At 37.2% G+C, this 23,114-nt stretch overlaps 3 protein-coding genes across 7 annotated transcripts in view; 2 read left to right on the forward strand and 1 right to left on the reverse strand.

The window, feature by feature from the left end:
• The window catches only part of LOC107227181 (low-density lipoprotein receptor-related protein 4), a 30,993-nt gene extending 26,495 nt beyond the window's left edge, over window positions 1-4,498 (forward strand). For both annotated transcript variants that reach the window (XM_015668243.2, XM_046730158.1), the window contains 4 exons: window positions 99-178; window positions 1,536-1,643; window positions 2,707-2,845; window positions 2,936-4,498. In XM_015668243.2, coding sequence (XP_015523729.1) covers window positions 99-178; window positions 1,536-1,643; window positions 2,707-2,845; window positions 2,936-2,958 — 350 coding nt within the window. In that variant the 3' untranslated portion in view covers window positions 2,959-4,498. The remainder of the gene's footprint in view (window positions 1-98; window positions 179-1,535; window positions 1,644-2,706; window positions 2,846-2,935) is intronic.
• Window positions 3,833-5,618, reverse strand: LOC107227180 (protein LLP homolog). 2 transcript variants are annotated; one of them, XM_015668242.2, is made up of 3 exons: window positions 5,460-5,618; window positions 5,032-5,210; window positions 3,833-4,814 (listed from the first exon to the last, which is right to left on the reverse strand). In XM_015668242.2, the coding sequence occupies exons 2-3, from the start codon at window positions 5,189-5,191 to the stop codon at window positions 4,555-4,557; spliced, it is 420 nt and encodes a 139-aa protein (XP_015523728.1). In that variant the 5' UTR covers window positions 5,192-5,210; window positions 5,460-5,618; the 3' UTR covers window positions 3,833-4,554. The 2 variants fall into 2 exon arrangements, with proteins under 2 accessions (XP_015523728.1, XP_046586123.1); XM_046730167.1 differs by lacking the exon at window positions 5,460-5,618 and adding an exon at window positions 5,308-5,448.
• A 1,933-nt stretch (window positions 5,619-7,551) lies between these two features.
• LOC107227183 (secreted protein PRY1) overlaps window positions 7,552-23,114 on the forward strand; it is a 56,085-nt gene continuing 40,522 nt past the window's right edge. Inside the window, exons 1-2 of one of the 3 annotated variants that reach the window (XM_015668245.2) lie at window positions 7,552-7,756; window positions 12,139-12,237. In XM_015668245.2, coding sequence (XP_015523731.1) covers window positions 7,719-7,756; window positions 12,139-12,237 — 137 coding nt within the window. In that variant the 5' untranslated portion in view covers window positions 7,552-7,718. Of the gene's footprint in view, window positions 7,757-11,054; window positions 11,097-12,138; window positions 12,238-23,114 lie in introns of those variants that run through there. The other 2 variants (XM_015668246.2, XM_046730156.1) reach the window with 2 other exon arrangements.

The raw sequence follows: 23,114 nt of genomic DNA on the forward strand, positions 1-23,114 counted from the left end.
CTCATTCGATGTATTTTATTTTTCTAAACAAGGATTTTCTCTTGCGATTCTTTGAATTTCTTACATTGTTCATCATTTAATTATTGTCCATTTTATAGACACAGAAAACGAAGTTGGCGACAGGGACTTTGACACAGATTACGAATTCATTTTGAAGCGACTCACCAAACTTGAGAAGGTATGATAATCTATACATTCTTGTTACCAATCGCTAAAAAAACCTTGAATTGCGATTGAAGGTTCTACATTTTTGATTCGGTCTCGATACACGAATAAGTTATTTAGGAGAAAATTTATTTTTTAAACCAACCGAAATAATTAGTGCAAATAGTATAAACACAAACTGACGAATTTCCATTTTTTACTAATCAGCAACCGACGGTATTTACGTCATAGAAGTTAAAAAATCACAATTTTGCAGGACAAATAATTCGATTGTAATTGAGAAGAGATAATTAAAAAATTTTTATAAATCCATTTACAGTGAAGCACGATCTGGAAGTCGTGGGAGATACTTGATTTTAGCAATGCCAAAAACGTACGCTTATGCAGTATTCGATATGTGTATTTTTGGCTCGATCAATAAAAATAAACCAGACTATTTAAAGTTACTAGCGTATATATATATATATATATATTCGCAATTCCAAACTTAAAATTGCTTCAATGTTTTCTTTCAAGGCTGCACGAAATAGTTTCGATTTGGACCCTCGAATGTCGATCAGGACGAGAGTTTTAATATTTTTTGTACATTTTTGCAAGCACATATTCCGGATCTTAGGATAAATAACCTTTGACACTTGTAATTTCTTTGTGGCTCAAATAATGATTTTTGTTGCAAAACTAAATGATTGGGAAAGTCATTCAATAATGATTTTACATTCAACCGAATCTTAATAACTGAAAATTTATACCGTGAAAGTCATCTCATCCCCTATGGTTTACTGATCTTAAGAGGATGATGTAGTTAGTCTTTACCGACCGAGTACAAGGTCACTTATTTCCGTTATTATCAGAGCTTACACATCACTAACGTAAATATGCCGCAGGTAAGATAATTTCTCATCCAATGATTAAAAAATTATCCAAGTTTCTTTCATTTTGCATACATAGCACCAGGAAATGTATTCCTACGAGAAGTGGTAACTCGATCAGAGGAATAAATTTCCGACATTATATTTACGTAGAGAAAACATTTTTTCAGATATTTATTTTCGGTATTATGTGCAGAGTTGCGCTGACTGTGACGTTTTTCGATCAACTATGCATAGCCTCTGATTTTAGTAAAAAAAAGCGTTCATTTACTCGGTCGGTAACAACTGACTATAGCATTCTCCTAAGAAAATAAAGAACAGAAATTCAATAATTTTTTTATTCATTCCAGCATCTCATAATAAACCTTATATCCACTTTGGAACATGTGTTTCACATACGTTACATATTACTTATCCTGACAATTTTATGTGATTTACAATTACCCACGTGCTGAGAAGGTTTATAATACCCACAATAAATTTTGACACCTTCACATTTAGCTAGTTTCCCGGAGTAAACGGCGAGACGCTGTGGCAACGGACATGAGTGCTAAAATAAATCTTGCTATGGAAAACATCGGGGACGTGAAGAGGGCCGTTGAAAGCGTGGTGAGTAGCGAGTAGATCGTGCTAAGTGCTCCCGGTTTACACTGGGGTCCGACTCATTTTTTTCAGGAGAAAAAAAAATTACAGAAAAAGTTCATCAATTTTTCCACATATCAACGTAATCCTATAATTAACCATTTCGCAGGCACAGTCTCGATGCAAGTGAGACAATTGGACTGATGCAAAATTTTGTTAACTGTATTTTTTATTAGAATCGACAATCAATTCTTGATATACCGGAAACCGCATGCACGTATTCGAATCTAAATCATCCGAAGACTCCATTTGGTGGCAGAAAAGATGACACGTTGAAAGCGTCATATATAATTATAAAAGTCAAATGTTAATGTATTTTTCCCCCGCAATAAGTTATTGTCATGAAATAGGTGTACAATTGCTTGCGCGAGGTTAATTGAGCCTTTACAATCGTATAATCCGCATAACACGATCAGCTGATTGATCTTTTCAGCGCCATATTGCTTATTTCTCGGAACGGAACGATGACTACTGACAATTTCGGCTGGTTACAACGAGTTGTAGATAGATTTGCCAAACGGTAGAGGAAATTTTTTTTTTACGTGAACGGTAAATCCGAAAAACTGGTAACGAAATGAATGAAATGGTTTGTTAAACACAATACAATCGATGTAATGAACCCAATTTATCTCGTGTTTATTCTCTCGTTGAGTGAATGATTAACGGTTCCCGTAAATCGATAGTAGAGAAATCCAATAAATCGTGTTTGTTACTTTGCGGTAACAAGCTAGTTAACCTCGTTCATGAATTGTTTACTGTATATAACTGTATACAAGACTAAAACACAGGGCGAGTCGATGGCATGTATGTACTTGAATTGAAAGCGAATAACTATGAAACCGCGTCGGGTCGGTGAGTGTATTTATATTGAGTGGGAGACACTTGGCTTTGATCCAAGTTTTGAATTAATAGAACATCGCTAATTGTTGGCGTGTAAAATTATTGTTCACGATTTAAATCCTACGTGAATCCCTGTGATCAGTGAACATTAGAATAATCCTAACGGAGACAACGATGATATTTGTTTCAGCGGCTCATGCAGCAAGAAATATACGAGCTGCGAAACAGGTTGACTAGTTTCGAACGAGAGTCAAGAAAGATAGAACACATCACGAATCGCGTAACAGACCTTGAGTCCAGGTTCAGGATACACTGTGGAGCTTTCGACGGTAATATGAAATTCTGCCAAAAATTTCGATCCTAAACATTGTTGTATTTGGTGCTCTATCATTATTAATATCATTGTATCTCTACTGCAGGAAATGGTAGAAGAATTTGTTGAAGAGATGAAGATCATCGCGTGGAAATCGCACTGCGACATACATTTTTTTTCAACGCTTTCATGAATATATAAAGCTATTATATTCAATGCATACGATATTGCAACTTTTCAAATAGTATTTTAAGTACGACTGGCTGCATGACCAACGATTGTGAGAGTCTTTAGACTTTAGTCAGTCTCAGGTTCGACAACTCACTTACGTCCTGGAACCTACCTAAAAGAAAATCAGCTAAAGAATTAGAATTAGAATTAGTTCTTTAGGCGAACGTGTTTTGTCGTCTTATTTTGTTACATGAACATATTATGAAAAAAAACTAGCGAGCGAAGGTCAATTAAATTAAGCAGAAGAATAAATAACGGGAATGAAATACGACTAAATGTTTAAGATTATCGATTTTTTACTCTTAATGTTCGTGTTACTTTTGGATCGATGATTTCATGAACTGTTATTTCTTTTTAGGTGTTATCGATGCCATTATGAAAATATTTGAATTGTTTTGCAGCATGTTTATATCGAGGCAGAAAAAGAATTCAAGCCGGATTTAATGTAAACAGATTATTGAGGTGAGCCAGTAACTACGTAATCTTTAAGAGGTCAGTTACAACCGCGTTAATGTTGTTCAAAAAATACCACCTCATATCAATAAGTGTGAGCAATAATAGCTGTGAAATGAAATTCTCATCTCATCTCATAGAACTAATAATGCGTGAAGAAATATGTAATATTTGTTATTTTCTTGTATTTTTTAATTTTAATTTTGATACCGTAGTATTACTGATTTTGATACAGATCCGTAAATTTTAGGTCCGTAAATGCATGTATGTTTCACATGTAGTTTTTAGATGTTTTTTTTTGTAATAATGTAAATGATCGTAAAAAATGTACTGTTTATTACTTTTCGATATCGTATAATAATCTTTGTAATAAGAAAACAATACAACGAATATCTAAATAATATTTTTAGTTCAGTATTCTCAAATAATTGATAGCTGAAACCTGAATTGTATACCATTTTCAGTACTGTAACAGGGCTGGTACGCTTTTTGAAGTCTAAGATTCTTTTCAAGTATGTATTTTTTCCTGAGCATCGAATTTCTTCAGGAAGCTTTCAAATATTACATCGCTCAATATTAGCAATTTTAAAAAATAATAGTGCCATCGATATCCCCCCAATAGTTAAGTTACATCTGTTTCTTTTTCGTGAAAGGATATATTGATACTAAGTAATCACATATTTTCCCTCAAATTCACATGAAAGTAACACCTCGTTTTACACTAAGCTGCAAAAATTAACCAATTTCTTACACAGATAAAATTTCCTGATTGTTCCTAGGTTTACCGATTTTTTCGATGCGTATTACTATGACGCAAACTGCAAATTATTACATCATGCAGCTTTACAAACCCTTTAAAGGATAGGCATGAATAATATTGAGACAGAACCTGGTATACTATCTGTAATGCCAGAAAATAATGTTTTTCAGCTCTTCTTTTACTTTTGTACAGTTCCGAGTTGATTTATTTTCTGAATAGGTTCGATTGTCCCCAAAAAATTCAGTAACAATAATAGTATACTGCTTAAATATAATAATCAATTACTTCTTTCCCTTGTTTCGTGGTTTCTTAGCTTTCTTCTTAGTTTGTTTCGTCGGTGCATTCTTTCCCTTAGTTCTAGCATGCTTGTGCTTGGTAATTTTACGCCTGCTCATCCATACCGGATAATTTCCATGCTGATCGCGCATTGTCCTTTTATTAAACACTCGGGCACCTTCCACTTCCATTGTGTCTTGAGCAGTTTCGGTTTCCTCTTTTCCCTTTGCAGCAGCCTTTTCTTTTATTTCCTTTGCGTCTGTCACTGTTTAATTTAAAAATATATTTGTAGTTTTAAAACCAATTTACTAGATACGATTAAGGTTAAGAAGTAAATGAAAAATTCTGTTTCAGTGGTTCCGCAGCTACTGAATGAAGACTGAAGTTCTCAATTTGTCAATTATGCTCGATTGAAGTTAAAGATCTTTCGAAGCCACGAATGATAAAATTATTGGAAAAATAAAAGTGAATGTTTTATTAACCAGTGGCAATCTCTTGAATTTCGCTCATCTCAGCATCTGCATGGGCATTCTCATCGATGCCGAGGGTCTTCTTCAATCTGGCGAGCTCTTTTTCTCCATAGCGTACTCGCTTGACAGCTCGACACTTTCTTCTCCACTTGCTGCGCAGTGATTTGGCCATGTTCTTGTGCTTACACTACCTGCAAGTTAATACATGTTTATAGGTTATTCCAAACCATTAGAATCGACTTGATACATTGGTTTAGCATTGAGTTATAGCATGCTGGAAGATCTAACCTCAAATTCAGACCACGCGCAGTCTTGCGATCATAATGCACAACAAAATGCCTAACAAAATGCCTGACAAAATAATGCCTGGCTTGTTATTTAAAAATCTAAGAACCAAAAGTGCGACGTAAATGATAAATCGAGAAAATAACAATACTAACCTCCTATAAACTACGCCGCAATTTGCTGATCCTATTACCTCGTGTTGATCGCGTTTCAACCACGATAAAAGTGGTCAACTAAGTGAGTCACCTCCACAGTCTAAGAAGACTCCTCCGCATTCATATCAAGGCGCAGCTGAAGGTCACACCGTGAGTACTAAAATGGCGCTGTCAATATCCGCAGTCACATGCGATAGCATTGGATAACTAATTCTGAGAAATCAATCCCATACCTCGTGCGGGCACGTGGGAATACTTATTTATTCAAACGCTACTAGCAATAACGAACTTGACGAATCTATTTTTCAGCGCCTCTATCGGAAGAATCTGAAGTAAGCTTCGAAATCGTTTCTGGAATACCCGCCATCGCCGCAAATGGAGTGGAGTTGCATATCTCTTTTTCCCTGATTTTCATTCCATTCAACGGAATTGATACAAGTGTGCGCAAGCGTACGCACCTGCGCATAAGGGACTAATTTAACGCGGCGGATTTACGAAACGTTGCGTCGAGCTAAGTCACGAATTCAGTTTTGAAATATCGAAACATTGAGCAAAAGCGAAAGGAAAATTCTCTAATGTAAGCGTACTGGGAAAAAATACAGTCAAGTTTGTTATCTTTTCGTTATTGAACTGGTGCAAAGTTTTCAGTAACGCTTGCAAACATAATTTATTTGTTACTGAAATTATTGTTGGAATAGGTTTTTACAAAATTTTTGTTCTTCTTTTATGCCATGAACGTTACGTACTTCTGAAATAACCCCCAGGATTATTCATGAGTATGGCGAAAATGGGTTCTTCTACGTTTGAAAATGTTTCGAACGGCATTTAATTTACAAAAGTTCTAAGATCGAGCGTAAATTGTCCACATTTTTCACTTGTCCCTTTATCAGAACCGCAATGAATCAAAGTTGGGTAAATTCTCAATACTTATTGAGCCATATCTTCGGAGCGGATTTTCTCACGATAATGAATTACGGATCTCAATCTAATATCTATGAGAAGACAATTAGTTGGAAGTTGAGAATTCATTTATCAATAAACTATTTGATACGGATACGTCTCACGGTAACAGACAAAACTGATTTATCAAAACATAAGTGAGTCACTTGGTTGACACTTTAATTCTTAGTTCCTGGAGTCTTTGACGTGTTGAAGCAAGATTCGAGATCCCCTTCAGGGCAAAATATTAGAAAGAGATAGCTGAAAAGTACTTTAGCATATTATCACTGTGTGACAATTAAACTATCTTTTCGTAATACATCGGTCTATAAAGAAGAATTAACATATCATTTAAGGGGTAAAACTTTGTAATATTGTAGAACAAAGATTTCCTGTTATCTTTTTCTTTAATCTTATGTTAGTACAAAGGTCTTTACCAAACAATCGCAACGATCTCCGCATTCCGAGTGAGTATTTATACCTACACTACGCAAGGTCATTAGGATGTGAGCCATAAAATTGAGTCATCTCCTTAATATGAAATCATTGTTCAGAAATACGTTATCAATCGAACTGGCCTGCAGAAAGCTAGGTCGAGTGATTCAATTCGAACTGAATACAGTACGAATTATTTATTACTCAGCGATGGTGCAGCGCGCTTATAAGTTATCGCCTTACGAATCAAAACAAACGGGATATCAGCTTCTCGTCATTTGTACAAGTTCCATTCCAGGGCGGTGCACCGTGGATATTGAATTCCGATAAGTGATAACAGTTTCTCGGAGACACACCTTGTTCTGAATCGGCTGATCCAAAAGCAGCTCATCAGTAATCAAACTGTCTCAAGTCCACGCACAAACGCTGACCATTTTCGAATTGTTTTCGGGGTATGCATGCACCGAATTTCGTTGGAAGAAAACGCAGAGTTCCCTAGTACGATTCCACAAAGCGATTACCACCGAAGAAACAAATCTACGCAATACGGTGACACTGTTTAAGCGGCCAAATGGGAAGTAGCGTGACCCGCGCATCGGTTCGTAACTTACGACTCTCTGCAATCGGAACGGACAAATTTCTGCCTTGCAATAAAAGTCGAGCTTATCAGTAAGTTCCGCGGCTATATAGGTGCTCCCGAACGTATACAGTCACTTTCTGATAATACTCCGAGACTCGCAGAGTGTGAGCTGCCTAGAGGAGTGCCGTTTAACAAACGCATTACTCAATTCAGTGCTAGTGCCTCGAGGAGCGTTGTAAAGTTAATTCTGTGGACTGAGTGTGATCTGCTTTCTGCATTGCAAGTCCGCTCGTTGCTGGGACAGGATGGACGCCAACATGTCGGAATCAACTTTCTTCGGAGAGTGAGTATACAACAGGAAGCATGTTACTATTGTATATAAATAAGCTTCCTTCCGTCTACTACGCTGCGGTACGACAAAAATCGCGAGAAAGTCGCAATTCTAATTCGATCAATACAAAATTTATACCATGTAATTCACTTTCTCGTGTTTGTTTATCGCACCCTGCAATAAATCCTGCACAAGTCGTCGCGAAACCTGCTCGGCAGGGACGTCGGAGGTCAAGGCACATGCTTCGGTAAACGCGATCCCGATTCACATATTATACCTGCGGTGTTAAATACTATCGTCAACAATAATACGTCAGCGTATAGTAGTATGAACCGATGGGTTTCTTCTGTTATCTTTGGAATTTTATCGCGATTTCAGCTGTCGGCACAGAGGCCAAATTTTATTATACACCTCCGAGATACAAAGTGGCTAATCAGTATAAGACTACTTGAGGAATTTTTTTTGAGTACCGTTTCTTTATGATCGTAACGAGGAACTTCAGTAAGCTGAAAGCTTTTTTGTGCACGTGTAAGAACTAACTTCATATATTGTGTAGCGACAAACCCGCGGATTCGCTCACCGTCAATTCCTACCGATAGAAAGTTTGTGAAATTCTTGCGGTTATTCCGAGAAATTCTGTTAACATGTATACATCACGTTTTTTCCTCCTTGGTGAATATATCGGTGTAATTTCGTGGGTGAAATTTAATCCTATCGATAATACCAGCTGCTCATGTTGTAAGCGGGATGAAGTGTGAATTATTCAGCAACAAGGAATATGTTATCTGATATCTATCAAATTTTTCTGGGTTCTAAACTAGCAAACGTTGCTATCTCCAAATCCCGTTGTTTGAAAAACTTTCCAGTTCACATTTTTCTAATTATCAACCCTGCCCTATGAACAGAATTGCATTGAATTTTAGCACACATTGATGTGAATGTGAAAACGAAAATTTTGCATCATCGCAGAATTCTTAAAGTATGGAAGAGTAGTTGTCAAGAATCTCATTAACGACTGTAGAATTTGTTAGGAAACAACACGTTCTTTTTTCGAAACCGCTTTGAGGACGTCATCCGGATATAATTTTACATCGTGAATCACGAAATGTAATCAAAGAGGTCAGGGGTAATTTGTTTGTTCAATAAAGACGGGATGACCCCTTATTCTCTCATATCAGGGGCGATAACGAGTGACTCTTATTTAAAAATGATTAAACAAATCTCGAAAAAACATGCGTACCTTGTAAACACAATGTCACTTCTAATTGGACCAAAGATAACAGCTGTTTAACATACTGCACGACATCACGTTCAACGATGATTTTCACAGCCAGCTTTTATCGCATGAAATACGCAATCTATATTGTATTCATAATGGCAAGTTCCATGAGAATCCGAGAGTTCCAGCCAAAAATTGAGATTCTAATTTCTATTCTTTTGCATTTGAAACTCAATAGCCTAGAAAAATGTCGGTTAATATCAGGCACTAAAAACGACTTTTAAAGGTTCACATTCAACGACAATTGGTATCGGAAATCGCTGTGCGTGACATCGGATTTAGCTCAGGATGCTTTTTTTAGGATGTAAAAGTAAACCTGCAGTCCAGCGTCCTTAACGTCGTTCGAGAAGTATCTCTTACTCCATCCGGCCAAGTTTTGTAGACCTGGCGTTTTTTGCCAGAGTGCACAGTTACCCAGCCGACCACTGCAGGCACTTTTATTGGGCACTTAAAACTAGATTTCGGTTAATCCTTGTAGCTGAACTCTGAATGAACATTTGCGTCTTCCGTATGTTCCTTTACGTTACACCAACGTGAGAATTTGCTGGATTTCTGAAATTGCGAGTCAGCTTCAGGAGCCAGTAAACTACGCATGTTTTTCCTAAGACTTCGTTTATTTCCAAAATAAATATGTGGGTGATTATATAAAATGGAAAAATCTATATCTGAACTTGACGATTCGTATCAGTTTTTTTTTTACCCTTAAGGATGTTGTTATGATATTTGTCAAAGTCTATTACGAGATTTTTTTTACTTTCTTTGAAGGATTTCCGATCAAAGGAAATCTTCGGCTTCAGATTTTAACAATCGCCAAATTTTTTACTGTCGAGAACTCCGGTAGAGAAAAAATTAATAAAACAATTTTGAAAATGATAATCAAAGAAGAGATAATCTCATACAGTGTAACAGAATCTCAAAAATAAATATAAATAGGATTAATTGAGGTTTCGAGGGTCCTCGAGTTGAAAGAATTCTACATTCCTATACATAATTATATTATGTAACATACATAATATTCACGAATTTCCGGGAAGTAATTTTATTATTTTTTATCTTTTCATTGTCAGGCATCGCTGCGTCAGGCGTACAGTCTGTTTCAAAGGTTGTCATAGAGTCGTAGAACAATAACAAGACGTCTCAAATCTGGATTGAAAACGTCCCATTGTTAACAATTTTAGATGAAGTGCATTAAATCCTTTCGTCCCAATTAATCGTTTTACAATTTCTCGAAAAGTTTCGCATCGAATTGGGATTGGTGCGCTTCTATAAACACTATTCAGAACGAATAGATAAAAAGAACCATTTGATACGCGCATCAAGATTCTGTGAAGATAAACAGCTCATTCATGTTGTTCACCGATGAATTCCTTACAATTATATGAATTAGATTTTTAACAATACTGATTTGTTTATCAGGAAATTCAATGTGTGTCAGCGGTTTTTTAATCAACCAAAGAGTTAAATGACGGATCTATGCTCAAACCAGTTGTGGCAAATTCATTGACGAACCTAATATGTTGTAACTTATCCGAATTATCTAAACGATACACTTTGTTACGTGAGAAAAAAAAAATTGTACATACAATATACATATAATGATAATAAAATCAGTCCGTCAATTCAATCTAGCACCAAAGTTGTCGATTACCAAGTTTTTTGTTTAAGATTTACGCTTTGAAATATACAAATAAAACGGTGAACAAGGTGAAAACGATCATTCAACAGTAAATTGACTGTCATCAAAAACTAACGAACTCTGGCGCACTTTATTACGATAACTTAACCATTAATACATAATTAGAGGAAATAATTAATAAAAACTCATAGTCCTTCCTGCAATGCTTAGGTGTAATTAAACTCAATTAAATCTGCAGACGCACATGTTGTGTAATATCTAAATATAGCAGCAGGGGTGGACGTCCACACCAGTTTTACGAATATACGTGCAACATAGCATGGTTGACACGTAGCATATATATTATAACCTTATCCGTTTATTAAGCGTTGGCGTTTTTAATGCGCTCTCCGTACTCACGCGTGACAAGTGCCAGTCCTACGTGTCAGCCGATAACTGTACGTATATTTAAGTTTGTTTTTTTTCCTTATTTTTATTAGTTAATTTTCTTACTAGCTTTAGAAAGCTGTGTTTCGACTGTTTCGAAGTTTATTTATATTGTTGTGAGGAAAAAAAGGAAAATTAGAAGATAAAGGTGAAAAAATTGACGCTAAGGTAAATTGAGTTTGATTTCATCGACCCGTAACTCTTTTCCCGATGTGTTTGTAGCATTAGAATCTTACAGAGGTGAATTCCTCCTGAAAAAACTAGATCATCGACATATTATTCTTTGAAGTAATTGTAGGAGGCGTATCATCCAGTTTGATAGAATTATATTTCGTTATTTTGATATAGATAAATTTCCTTACAAATACTCTTCGACGAATCTATTCCTCGGACCATTTATACAAGTTAGAATACATAAGCTTCTGCTTCATAAATCAGCGTACAAACGTTATCGAAAATTCAGCTCAATATCGGGTGATTTCTGAAAATATAAATCAACTCATTGCGATCTTTCACATAATATAGAACACCCATGTTTTGACAGAATGTTTGTTTTAACCTAAACAAACTTTTTTGAGAGCGCTATGGTGGTATAAGTCACCAATTACTTTATGGTTCGTTAGATTTTTAAATATTCACACGACACGTTATAATCTTAAAATTTTTACACTACAAATTTTTCGTCATTGGTCACTTCGATAGAAAAATCTGTCAAACCAAGAGACCGAACCGGAGCCTTATAGGCAATCCGTTTATGAACACGCGTGCGAAATTTCGCGAGGCAAGACACGTGTACAGCTGTGCACATACACTATTGACGAGCACCAAGAAAATTCGCGACCTCAACGAGGTCGTTTCATGCCGGCTAATTTTTACGTAACATACGATACACTCGTGAATTGAGATCTCATGTCGCCGACGAAGTTAGTTTCGTTCGGCAGATGACGTTATTGAACGATAACGTCCACGCCTTGGTGCAATTCAAGTCACTTCAATTCATGTCTGATAGTGAATATCTATTATCAATTCCTGTATCGTAATTGTGTGTTTCAGAAATGGCGTCAGAGTTTATCACGCCCAATCGTCGTTCGTTTCCGAATCTTTCGACAGCGCTTCCTGCCTCTCTGATGTCTTTGAAGACCTGGACTTGGAGTGAGTAAACAATCAGATGTCATTCACACTGTATCTCATACACTCTGTGGATCTGTGGAACTGATCAGTCTTAGTCCAGTCAAAATAAGTCTGAATTAAAAACATTTGGGATATGGCTGCGATTTGTGTACAGGAGTTTACAACCTTCAAGAACTCAAATCTGAAGTTAAACTTTGAATTGCGTAGCCGGCGTTTCAAGAAAACAGTAAGATTTGACGTTTTTTGCGTTTTCCTCAAAACCTGCTATCGGTAGATGAAAAACGACTTGACCATCGTGTAGAGCGGAAAATTCTACATCGAATTATGTCCTCATATGTCGGAAACGGAGTCGAAATAACAAATTAAGAGAAAGGAAATTATTTCACCAAAATTCCCCAGATGTCGTCGATAAGGAGAATTTTTTTTTTTTTTCTTAATTTGTCAATTCGACTGTTTCCAACGTACGAGGACATGATTCGATGTAGAATTTTCCGTTCTACACGACGGTCAAGTTGTTTTTCATCTATCGATAGCAGTTTTTGGGGAAAACGCAAAACACGTCAAATTTAGCTGTTTTCTCAAAACGCCGGCTATGCAACTCAAAAATGACGTTAGATTTGAGTTCCTGAGAGTCGAAAGCTCCTGTACAAAAAATGCAGCAATATCCCGAATATTTTTGATTCAAACCTATTTTTACTCAACTATTAGTTTCAACTTATTGAGTCACAATAATGGTTATGACCGATCGATTCCTCAGCAAGAATTCCCAAAACCTTAACGACATTGGGTATATTACAAGAGATAATTATACTATAAAAAATGGGAATGAATCATCACTTGTTACTAATCGAAACACAATCACAATAATTCCATTCATGTCACTTTTTGATTTGGAGTTGAGATACAGAACTGGTATACATTTTTATCTGATAAAATACGCTAATGTGAGTACAACTAGTCTACCGAATGATCGAAGAGCTCTTTACGATCGGATCATTGATATACACCCACTCCACTTGACAATGCCTTGTGGTTTATTTGATTACGAGATAGTCGAACACTGAGAATTTATGAAATTTACGTATTTCTGAGCTACGATTATTTTTCTAAAAATTTCAGAAAAAAAGTAATACCAAACTTGTAGATGAAAACGTATACAATTCTCATTCAAAATCACTTTGACATGGTTTAAAATCTATTGGATTAATTCGATTTCGTTCTACGATGGAAGTTTATTTTGTTGGGAAGACTACTTTTTATAAATCCGCTGAAAGAGATATTTGATGATTCTGTTTTTTAATTAAAATCAACATCAGCGCAATCTTGAACAATCGAATTTTCACCGATAACAACTTGATAAGAAAAAGTGTATTGGTGGGATTGTAAAGAACGTAGACTTCCGAACCAAATAAATTATCATGGAATAAAATTGAACGAATCGATTAGATTTTCAACTACTTTCAAGCGATTTTTAATGCAAATTCGATGTGTAGACACCAGGTGATAATTTTTACATTTCGTTTTCCACGTTTCTAGGAAAATCTTCTTAGCTTACGGAAATCCGAATTTAATAAATCCTAAACGTGTGACTATCTCGTGATAAAATAAAGTCCAGAGAACTATAAACTAGAAACTAACCAACATCTTAACACAGCCGTTTAGAATAGGCAATGACGTCAATAAGGAGTAAGTTGATCCTAATCCGTGCAGTGTAAGTGTATGAAAAACGTCGGTAAAACATAGCTACAATACGTAGTGCACGATGTATAAATCTCTAAAGCGACATTCACGAGGATTATTCAGCTAACGATAAGAGAGAGTTACCTGTCCTACGCTGATTAATAAGATGTCACGAAGCTTACAAAACCAATTGTTCCTCGAAGTTCTTTTACCGTATAAGCTTTCATTCGCTGGAAGACGTATGCATGTACATGTAAATTAAGAACAGAAATAGAGAAACTATGGCGAACGGATCGGTTTCACTTTGCCAGATATCCTGTGTATAAAAGCGTCCCGTATCAACTCAGATTCAAAGTTGTTCGTACTATTTATTTTAGCTCGTTGTCTCGGGTTCAGAGACCAAATGCTCACACAGGGAGCATGGAAAAAAATCAACATGGTCGTTGTTCTCCGCTCACTTATATGCACATCGGGCTCTTAATTGTTGTCATTATCGTCACGCTCAAGAATTTATACGAAGCTGAACTACTTTCGTTTGCAATGACGATTAACGTCCCGAAAGGAGTATGGAGTATACATGTATAATGTATAAGGCATACGGAAGTGTCACGTACACCTAACATTGTACATTGTTTGTGTAAGTGTCTAAATTTTTGCTCACGTATAAATTCTTCCACTAAACTCGACACGTTCGCAGTTCACTTTGCATACAGTGCGTATAGTATATAGTAATTGAAGGCCCTCAATTTTTTAGTTGAAATAAATTAATGCCAGAAATAATGGATCGCAAAAATAAAATTTTATCCCATATCCATTCGGGATATCGAACAAAAATTGAACACTTTAGCAGCTTACGTGTTGATGTTGCGTGGGTAGTTGCATTATTCAACATTCCCATGGTGACCTGTCAATTGTCGCAACTGCAGGGCTGCAGCTTCAGACACAAAAGCCAGGCCTGCACGTTGCGTCGGTACTTGAAACCTCACTTGAACTTTTAAGTGTCAAATTGTGCAGTGTCCAAGAGCAATACCCGCCGATATACCGGGACAACCTCTTGAAACTTGAAAATCAACTGCGCATGCGCGAGTTTTATCGGCTGTTCGTGCAGGCTGGCCATCCTGAGTTTTCAGCTGTCAAACTCTTTCTAGCGGCGATGTAGTTGATACGAATTTTCGAGGTTAGAATCTCAAATAATTGAGATAATGACTCGGAAAGGTTTGGGAAGCATTGTTTATTGGGTCGGAAAGTTGATTCTTCAAAGAACGGTCGGAATTTAATGCTTATGCTGTTTGAAAATTCAAACGTACAGATTTTGCGTACGTTGGCCCGCCTGCATCGCAAACAAAAATATCGCTGCGGGAAGATTTCGCCGACCAATGAGATTGAATTATTTGGCGCATGCGCGGTTGATCTTCAACTTTCAACAAATTGTCCCGGTATACTTTCACGAATTGAATAATGTATGGTTGGTACGCGGTAAAGTTTCAGTTTCTCATCGCGACAACCGGAAAGAGGGATTTTTTTACTTTTTGTGATATTTTTTTTTTTTTTTTTATTTTACGTCGGAGCGAAATGAGGCGGTAAAATGTATTTTTAGAATTCTCTTCAGCTTCGTGAAAATGTGCGGCAAAAAGGAACAGCACCGTGTATAATCATGTATTCGGAGACGCCTGCGAGAAGCGGGATTCATTATGTCTGCAGCGAACTGCTAGGAACTGGAAAAACCAATCGCACAATCGGCAACCCGATGTGCAATTGTGCTTTCTCTTAATTGCTCTGCACGTATAATTATAAGAATTCACTAATGTCGCTTGATTGTGAGTCCATACCGTCGTACGTCTGCATCGCTGTGTCATTCGGAATCGTTTAAAGTAACGTTTCACTCGTTCGTTTTTACCGAGAGGATAGAAAAAAACACGCTGTTTTCTCGTACCTCACCCCTTTCGGAGCACTTAATTAAATTCAACCAAATAACTCGATGATTGGAACGGTAATTGCCTGCGCCGATGTGCGGGTGCTGCTATACGAATATCAGAAGTGGGACATCGGTGTTTTCGAACCAGTACACTTATGCGCTGTACATATGTACGTATGGGGCATTCCATGTCAAAGCTACGAATCATTGGCCCGATCCCCAGGGATTCTGATTGCAAGGGAATTTTTTTGGTTTGTTTCGGTCAAAAATAATGTCTCTAGTTTTTTGAAATTTTTTTCAAAGTGCGGTGACTTCATGAAGTGAGAAAATATCCTTGATACGAAGATGGACATTTTTCAAATCGATGAAACTTTCTTGTAAAATCAGGGACGTGAAAACACATTTTTATATCACAGTTTCAACGTGAGGTAAAAGTGCTAAGTATGTTGGTTCTTTTTTCTTCTTGGAATGTATTTTTAATTATGGTTTCTTGTAGTCAGAAATGTAATTAAAAAAAACTTGGTTCCGGTAAACTTCGATTTTCTATTTGTTTCAAGAGTAGAACGAAGAAAACAATGCTCAATTCGAAGAAAAGTAATAAAAACTCAATCAGTAGGAACCTTGAATAAAATAGATTAATGATTTGAACTAAAAACACATTTTACCATGGCCAAGTTTTTTTTTTTTTATTTTAATTTTCACTACAAGAAACCACCATTCAGAATGAATAAAATTTTTATTCGTTTCCTAAAACAACAATACAAAAAAAAAAAAAAAAAAAACATTCATCATTCTCATTCCATTTTTTTATTTCTAATCGCGACAAAACGACGTGTTTTCGAGTCCATGATTTTATAAAAAAGTTTCATCGATGTTAAAAACATTCAACTTCATGTGAAAAATATTTTGTCACTTCGTGAGATCACCACACTTTCACAAATTGTCGGAAAAATTTCGAAAAATTAGAGATATTATTTTCGACCGAAAGAAATCAAAAAAGGTCGATGACATTTTGGTCTTACGCGGAATGCCCCATGTATGTACATGTACGTAAATGTGGTAGCATATATTATAAAAATTCTCAGGAAATTCCCTCGAACAAGGAAAGCGGATTTAACTTAAACTCTGCATTACATTTATGTATTGTACGTATATACGAGTATATACCTATATATAATATTGCAATGAGACATAGAGCATGCAAAGAAGCGAAAGGAAGCGAAGGAGTCTTTGTGGGTCATGAGACAAGGGGAGAGATTGTTTTCAGACCGTCTTCAACTCATGTATGTGTAATATTCCATCTCTGCATGGTGACACTGTGTCATTTGATGCCAGATGATGCGTGTAAGCTCTGTAGGGTGTACCTACGTTACACATGCATGTGTACGCGTTCTGCAGTCGCATTAACGAGGCTGCGGCTTACGGATATGTAAATTAACACTAATTGCCCACCGTGGTGAGAATCGAGAACGCGACTTCGGCGAGTCGCAGTGCCAACCAAGAACTGGAAGACCTTTTCGAGTCCTCGATTAGGACCGCGTCGCGAATAACATTTCGAAAAGGCTTCGTACTGCACTTTCACCGATTGCATGCTTTGCTACGGTATGCCTATTTTCTAGTACAAGAATTAAAATTACAAAATATCGAACAATTTCGTCGATCAAAAAACAATTTTTCATCAACTTTTCTCCGTGACGGAAGACAAGGTATAATAATGCTGTCAAATTCTTGAAATTATTTCGGTGTAAATGTACATATTACGTGTATAAATAAAATGTACAGATGTAAAAAACTTATCACGAGCATCCAACGTTTCATCACTCGGTTTCCATTTGTACCCTTTCGCAGTTTTGAAAAATTAGTCGTACGTTTTCATTACTTTGACCTGGTTTGTTTGTACAAGACAGGTATTTTTTTTTTTTTTATTATTATTTAGTACGACGAATATCGAGAATTGATAAACTTTTGAGTTTTCGAAGAGCAAACTCCATATTTGTACCGATTAGATACATGTCAATGGTTCGGTCGTCGTCGAAGGAGTTGAGAGTGAGAAATCGCGAAGACGGAAATCGTAAAAGTAACCGCAAGTAAGGTCAAGGTTTCACCTGTGAGTTTACCTGCTAAATCAGTCAAATTGTACTCTGAGTTAGGCGGGCTTCTTCAAATCGTCACAGCTTCTTCGGATAGACAATTATACATGGATTAACCGAAAACTTAATTGCTTAAACTTGGAAAAACGCGACTGTTTTCTGCCGCAAAATCTATCCCGTGTCCGTGATAAAAGCACACCGAGTGCAACGTTTTATCATTACACGGTTTGCATCGCACAGACCGGCAATTGTCCGCTGTAAAAATGTAGGTACAGAGCATCAGGTAAGTACGTGTCCGGTTTTACTAGACGTTTTGCGATAGCGTGCGTTTATGCTATTGACACCAATCGTGTATACCTGGGTACTGTACATGCATAGAGTATCGGTGGCGAAGGAGGCCATTGTCAAGTGTACCAGAGCGGAATGAGCAATGAAGTATGTTGTTGATATAGTTGTAAAAAATTTATGTACCCGGTCGACAATGCAGACAGCATTACTCAAACCACGCACGCCTCTGGTACAATGATCGAGTACATTCATCATCGTCATTGCCGATAAGGAAAAGGATGAATAGAGGCAGCGTAGTTGGGGGAATTTTTATCTTTCTTTCTTTCTTTTCTATTTTTTTCTTTCATACTGATCTATTGCGTCTTTGGTACAACCACAGGCCCCCGAATGACCTTGAGCCAATCATTCCAAATTACATAATATCTTCAATAGCCTAATTCTCCACTGTAACGTTATACCAACCGGTATTTATATCTTTCGAAAAGTATAACGACGAGTTACGTGGTCAAACGAATGATGATTCTGGTGGTTTTGCGATGGTGCGATTTGATTTTTTTACTTTGTTCTATCCCGCTTTGTTACTTAATTCTTGTTTCTATCTTTCAAATTTACTTACTCGACTGCTTTTCGCTAAATGAATGATTTCTTTGGGACATTTTTAACTTCTTTCGATTTACAGCCATCGCTCGGTTTAATGCCCGCTTCTTTGAGATATTTCGGTCGAAAAGCGATTGGTAGAGAACGGTGAATTGCAGCTTGTACTCGGCATCAGGATGTTGGAAAATTAATTGTTACTCTGTGTAAGAACGTCGCTTGAGTGCAAACCGCTTTCTTTATAGCGATTATCAGAGTGTTTAAGAATATTTATCATACAATTATCTCCACGCAGATAGTTATTAGACTACTTAACAACCTATTAAGCAAATCGGCCATTCAAATTATGCGCACACACTTCAAGTAACACAGAAAATTCTTTTCAATCTGTAAGTAAACAAGTGTAAATACTTTAAGATTATGACTGAAAGCAGTTTTTAACGTGAAGCAGACAAACTGTCGTACAAGTCACCTGCTGTACGTCTAATTATATACCTACAAGGTACTGTTTATTATGAAAATATGCAGCTCAGTGAAAATCGATCAATCATCAATTTCCGGTGACTAGAGAGAAACGACGAGCATGCAGGAAATTGGAAGCGGACTGTAAATATAACGAGCTCTTAGATTGATTCAGATTTATCGACCCTTCCCTGCAGTGCACACGTGTTACAGGAGATTTTGATCTTGATCGATGAAAATAGAAAAATATCGATGATTACCAACTCCTCGAAGTTTTTCACCTTATTTCACGATAACGGAACGGCTGAATTCCAGAGAAACGACTTGGTTTTGTCATCATAAAAAAAAATTGGCAGCTGGAATCGTATGTGCATAATTAGAAGTGTTAAAAAATTATGATCAGCTTCATTATTCGAGGTATTTCCATCGAACCATAACTCGGTTTGAGATACTTTTAGCCCGGTAGCATAATTAATTAGAAAATTGAATCATGTCCCCGGTGATTATTCATCATTTCGAAAACGATGACAGATGTTAATTCTGGAATGCATAATTATAGTGATCGTACAACCATATTTTAAAACCGGATAATCGATCAGTGATCGCGTTGATTGCAAATAGTGACCAGCTGATCGGTCGCTCGCTACCAAAGAGGAAGAACTTTCACCCGTTTTACATTAAGGCGCGCGCACGCCTTCAGGAAACTCACGACATTAAGGAGTTCTATTCCGTCAAAACAAAACACTCGCGACGACGCGCTATACGCGTAGAGCTTTGAGCTTGCGGTGAAAGAAACGTGCCCGCTTCGGCACTCCGCACAGGAAGCGCCAGCCTACACGTAGTTCCGCTCTAGAATGACTGCTCGAGTGATGTTTTTCTTCGATTCTCTTTTTTCCACATTTTATTTTCATGTGGTTTTTTTTTTTTAAACTCGTCGTGTTCTTTCGTCCGTTCGCACTCGTTTTATTTCTGTTTTCTACATCCTTGCTAGCCTCCGTCGGTCTAGGAACGTAATTGAGAACTTCTATACTGTTCTCTATAAAAATAACCAGCTATTTTAAGACTTGCAGGTTGCAGGTTGCGTGTACCTACCACGAACCGCTGGTAATGGTGGTTTTTGTTTAGAATCGACCACGAGGCAAAGTATCTCTGTATACACGATTCAAACAGATTATAATCAAACTCGCTAAACTGAAAGGTACATGATTTTATTTTCTACAATTTAGACGGAACTCTCCCGTTGGTGCAACTGATTACTTTTAAGCTGTACATCTTTATTGTTCTATCATTTGTATAAACTCTACGAGGAGTTTATTTCAAGAAGATCGAAAAATCTTTGAACTCAATATTAGTGATCTCGAATCACGTGTTCTTCGAATGACAAAAGTATCGGTGAATCGTAGTGACGTTTACGTTACCAACAATCTGTAAATTGTTCAAAAATCTGCAACGTATAATTTCCTCGCAAAGTTATATACCCGGAAAACAACATCGATTCCTCGTAATAAATCAACCACTGCAAGCTAACAAGCATGAAGCGTGAACAACCATGGCGAATCATAGTGCCTACACAATTCGAAGAAGCAAAACCTTCCATTTGCCTCATTAGTGCACAATGTACTTCATATTTTAATGACATTAGTGGAAAATCGATTGATTATCATTCTTGGGGCATTTTTCATAAAAGATGTATGATTTGGTTACCAAAATAAACCCGTAAAGAACGGAGAAAGTTAATCTAACCTGACAAGTTCAGCAGTTCGTAAGGTAGTAGTTGATAATTAACTCCACGCCGTTGACGTCAATTACCAAATCGGCAATAGACTTTTAGATTAGGTATACTCTGTGAAAAGAGGAACTTAATCGGTGAAAGTTGGCGTTGATCATTCTTCATGTGAGTAAAATTTTCTTTTTGTTTCTCAAATTTCCTACCGCAACTGATTAGCATAATTCAACAAATAAATAGCTAAATTATGTCTTAACGCCGGATATTGCAGACTTATTGGCTAAGAGTATTAATCGTGTACACGGCCTTTTCGGCAGCTGGTCATGCATTATGGGTAGGTTAATCACAGGGTCGTCAAAAACCTTGACGATTCTGTACAGTTGTGACCATCGCAACGACACTTGGCGCGTGCGACGAACGGATGATATAAGAAACTTTCGTATTCCGTGATTAAAATTCGTGAAACAATCGTTACGGAGGTCACAGAGCTTGACCTCAGTCTACGAGCGTGATCGTAACATTTTTTTCCGTCTTCTATTTACGGATATCAGTACCGTCGCGTTTTTATCGACAAAGTGTTTCACGGCACTCGGCATATGGGCGAGGCTCTCCAATATGGTACCGAAAAGAGAATGATCGTCTGATCGTTTTCAATTGATTGTACGAATATCGGGGCTCAGATAACTCCGGACAGGCTGTCAGGCTTTTGTTTTCACGTCACGTCAAGGTTATATTCTTGGATTAAAAAATTGGATAGGAATTTTTTTTCATCACTAAATGCAACGCTTTTCTTGCTGCGGATACCGAGAATTTTTCTTCGAAGAACCTTCTCGACAGTTGCAACTCGCCTAGTTTATAAGCGTAGCCGACTTCGGAAAAAAAAGTTACCAGGTACGGTAGGCAGACTGACGGATACGTAATGGATCGTGGCGGCGACGCCGTGAACCGGCCGATCTTAATAGGCGAGAGGTTATGGTTGACTGTCACTTGTCAAGCGGTCGATTCTAGGGAATTTATTTTTGTTCTTGCAAGCATGGATGTCAGCCAATCAAAATCGAGCAAGTTGAATTGCGAGCGCTACGAGCAGGTCCTTTCAAGAAAAATTCTAGGTATAATTGGTCATGACGTTCGAAAATTAAGTTTGGAACTTTTATTCGGTTACAGAATAACAGACTTACTCGTCGATATCGTAGATTCAAATTTTTGCAATGAAAAATCGTCAGGATTGATCGTTTTTCCGATTTTGAAAAACGCACATCGGTTTCCGTTAACAGCGATTTTTGAAATCGAAACTTCGAATGGAAGTCCATTGATACACATTACGATACTAAATTAACCGGAGAACGAGTTAAGTAGGTCTCGGAGTCTGTCGTGTCCCGGTATAAGCGGTACAAAAGGTATCTTGTATCAGAATCTCACGCGAACAAAGCTGCCCGTCTGTACGAGAGTAACCTTTCTACAAGCGGGAATATCTCGTGGTACTGCACCTGCATGAACGCGCCTTTGCCTTTAGGCGGATATGGCGTTGCGTAATCGATTTATTACCCAACGTACGTCTCATTATATTTTACCATAATAGTCATTTGTTTTTGAAAGTTGCCTTTAATACCGGCGTGCGAAACTACTCACTGTTGTTATGAACCCGTTGAATCGATCCTGTACTTCCTTTTAAATTGTTGTATCAGAAACTCAATTCACCGCATTCTCCACTGGTAATTGCTTTTTTCAACCGCATCCAACCGAACTTTCAAACTTGTTATTCTGTTTGGAGCAAAAAATTCGAGATTGTAAATATGTACGCAGAAAGTGTATAACAAACAAAAACCGAAAAAGATATTACGCAGCTTATAAGTTGTTCCAGCCTTTCAACGTGTGCTCGTGAATAACCGACTATGACAAATCACTACGGCCAATAGGTTACGAAAGTGCAGATTACAGTGTACCAGATGCTCGATATTGCAGGAGAGGGCTGTTTGCGTCAGTGATTATCATTAGTTTCTATCGGAAAAAAAGCAACAATCAATTGAAACTTATTACCGTTAATAGCCAGTCGCTGGCTGCAGCGACTCCTACAAGGATGGATTATTTTTATGGAGGCATTTACACCGCTTTAGTTCAATAAATTCAAATAAAAAAACGCCAA

Source organism: Neodiprion lecontei, chromosome 2 (assembly GCF_021901455.1).
Source record: "Neodiprion lecontei isolate iyNeoLeco1 chromosome 2, iyNeoLeco1.1, whole genome shotgun sequence".
NCBI classification, from domain to species: Eukaryota; Metazoa; Arthropoda; class Insecta; order Hymenoptera; family Diprionidae; genus Neodiprion; species Neodiprion lecontei.

What these genes read in the sequence shown, in the direction of transcription:
- LOC107227180 (XM_015668242.2), bottom strand. Translation starts at nt 5,191, where the DNA reads ATGGCCAAATCACTGCGCAGCAAGTGGAGAAGAAAGTGTCGAGCTGTC. An exon ending in AATTCAAGAGATTGCCACTG is followed by an intron (nt 4,815 to 5,031) that starts GTTAATAAAACA and finishes TAAATTAAACAG; the next exon opens with TGACAGACGCAAAGGAAATA.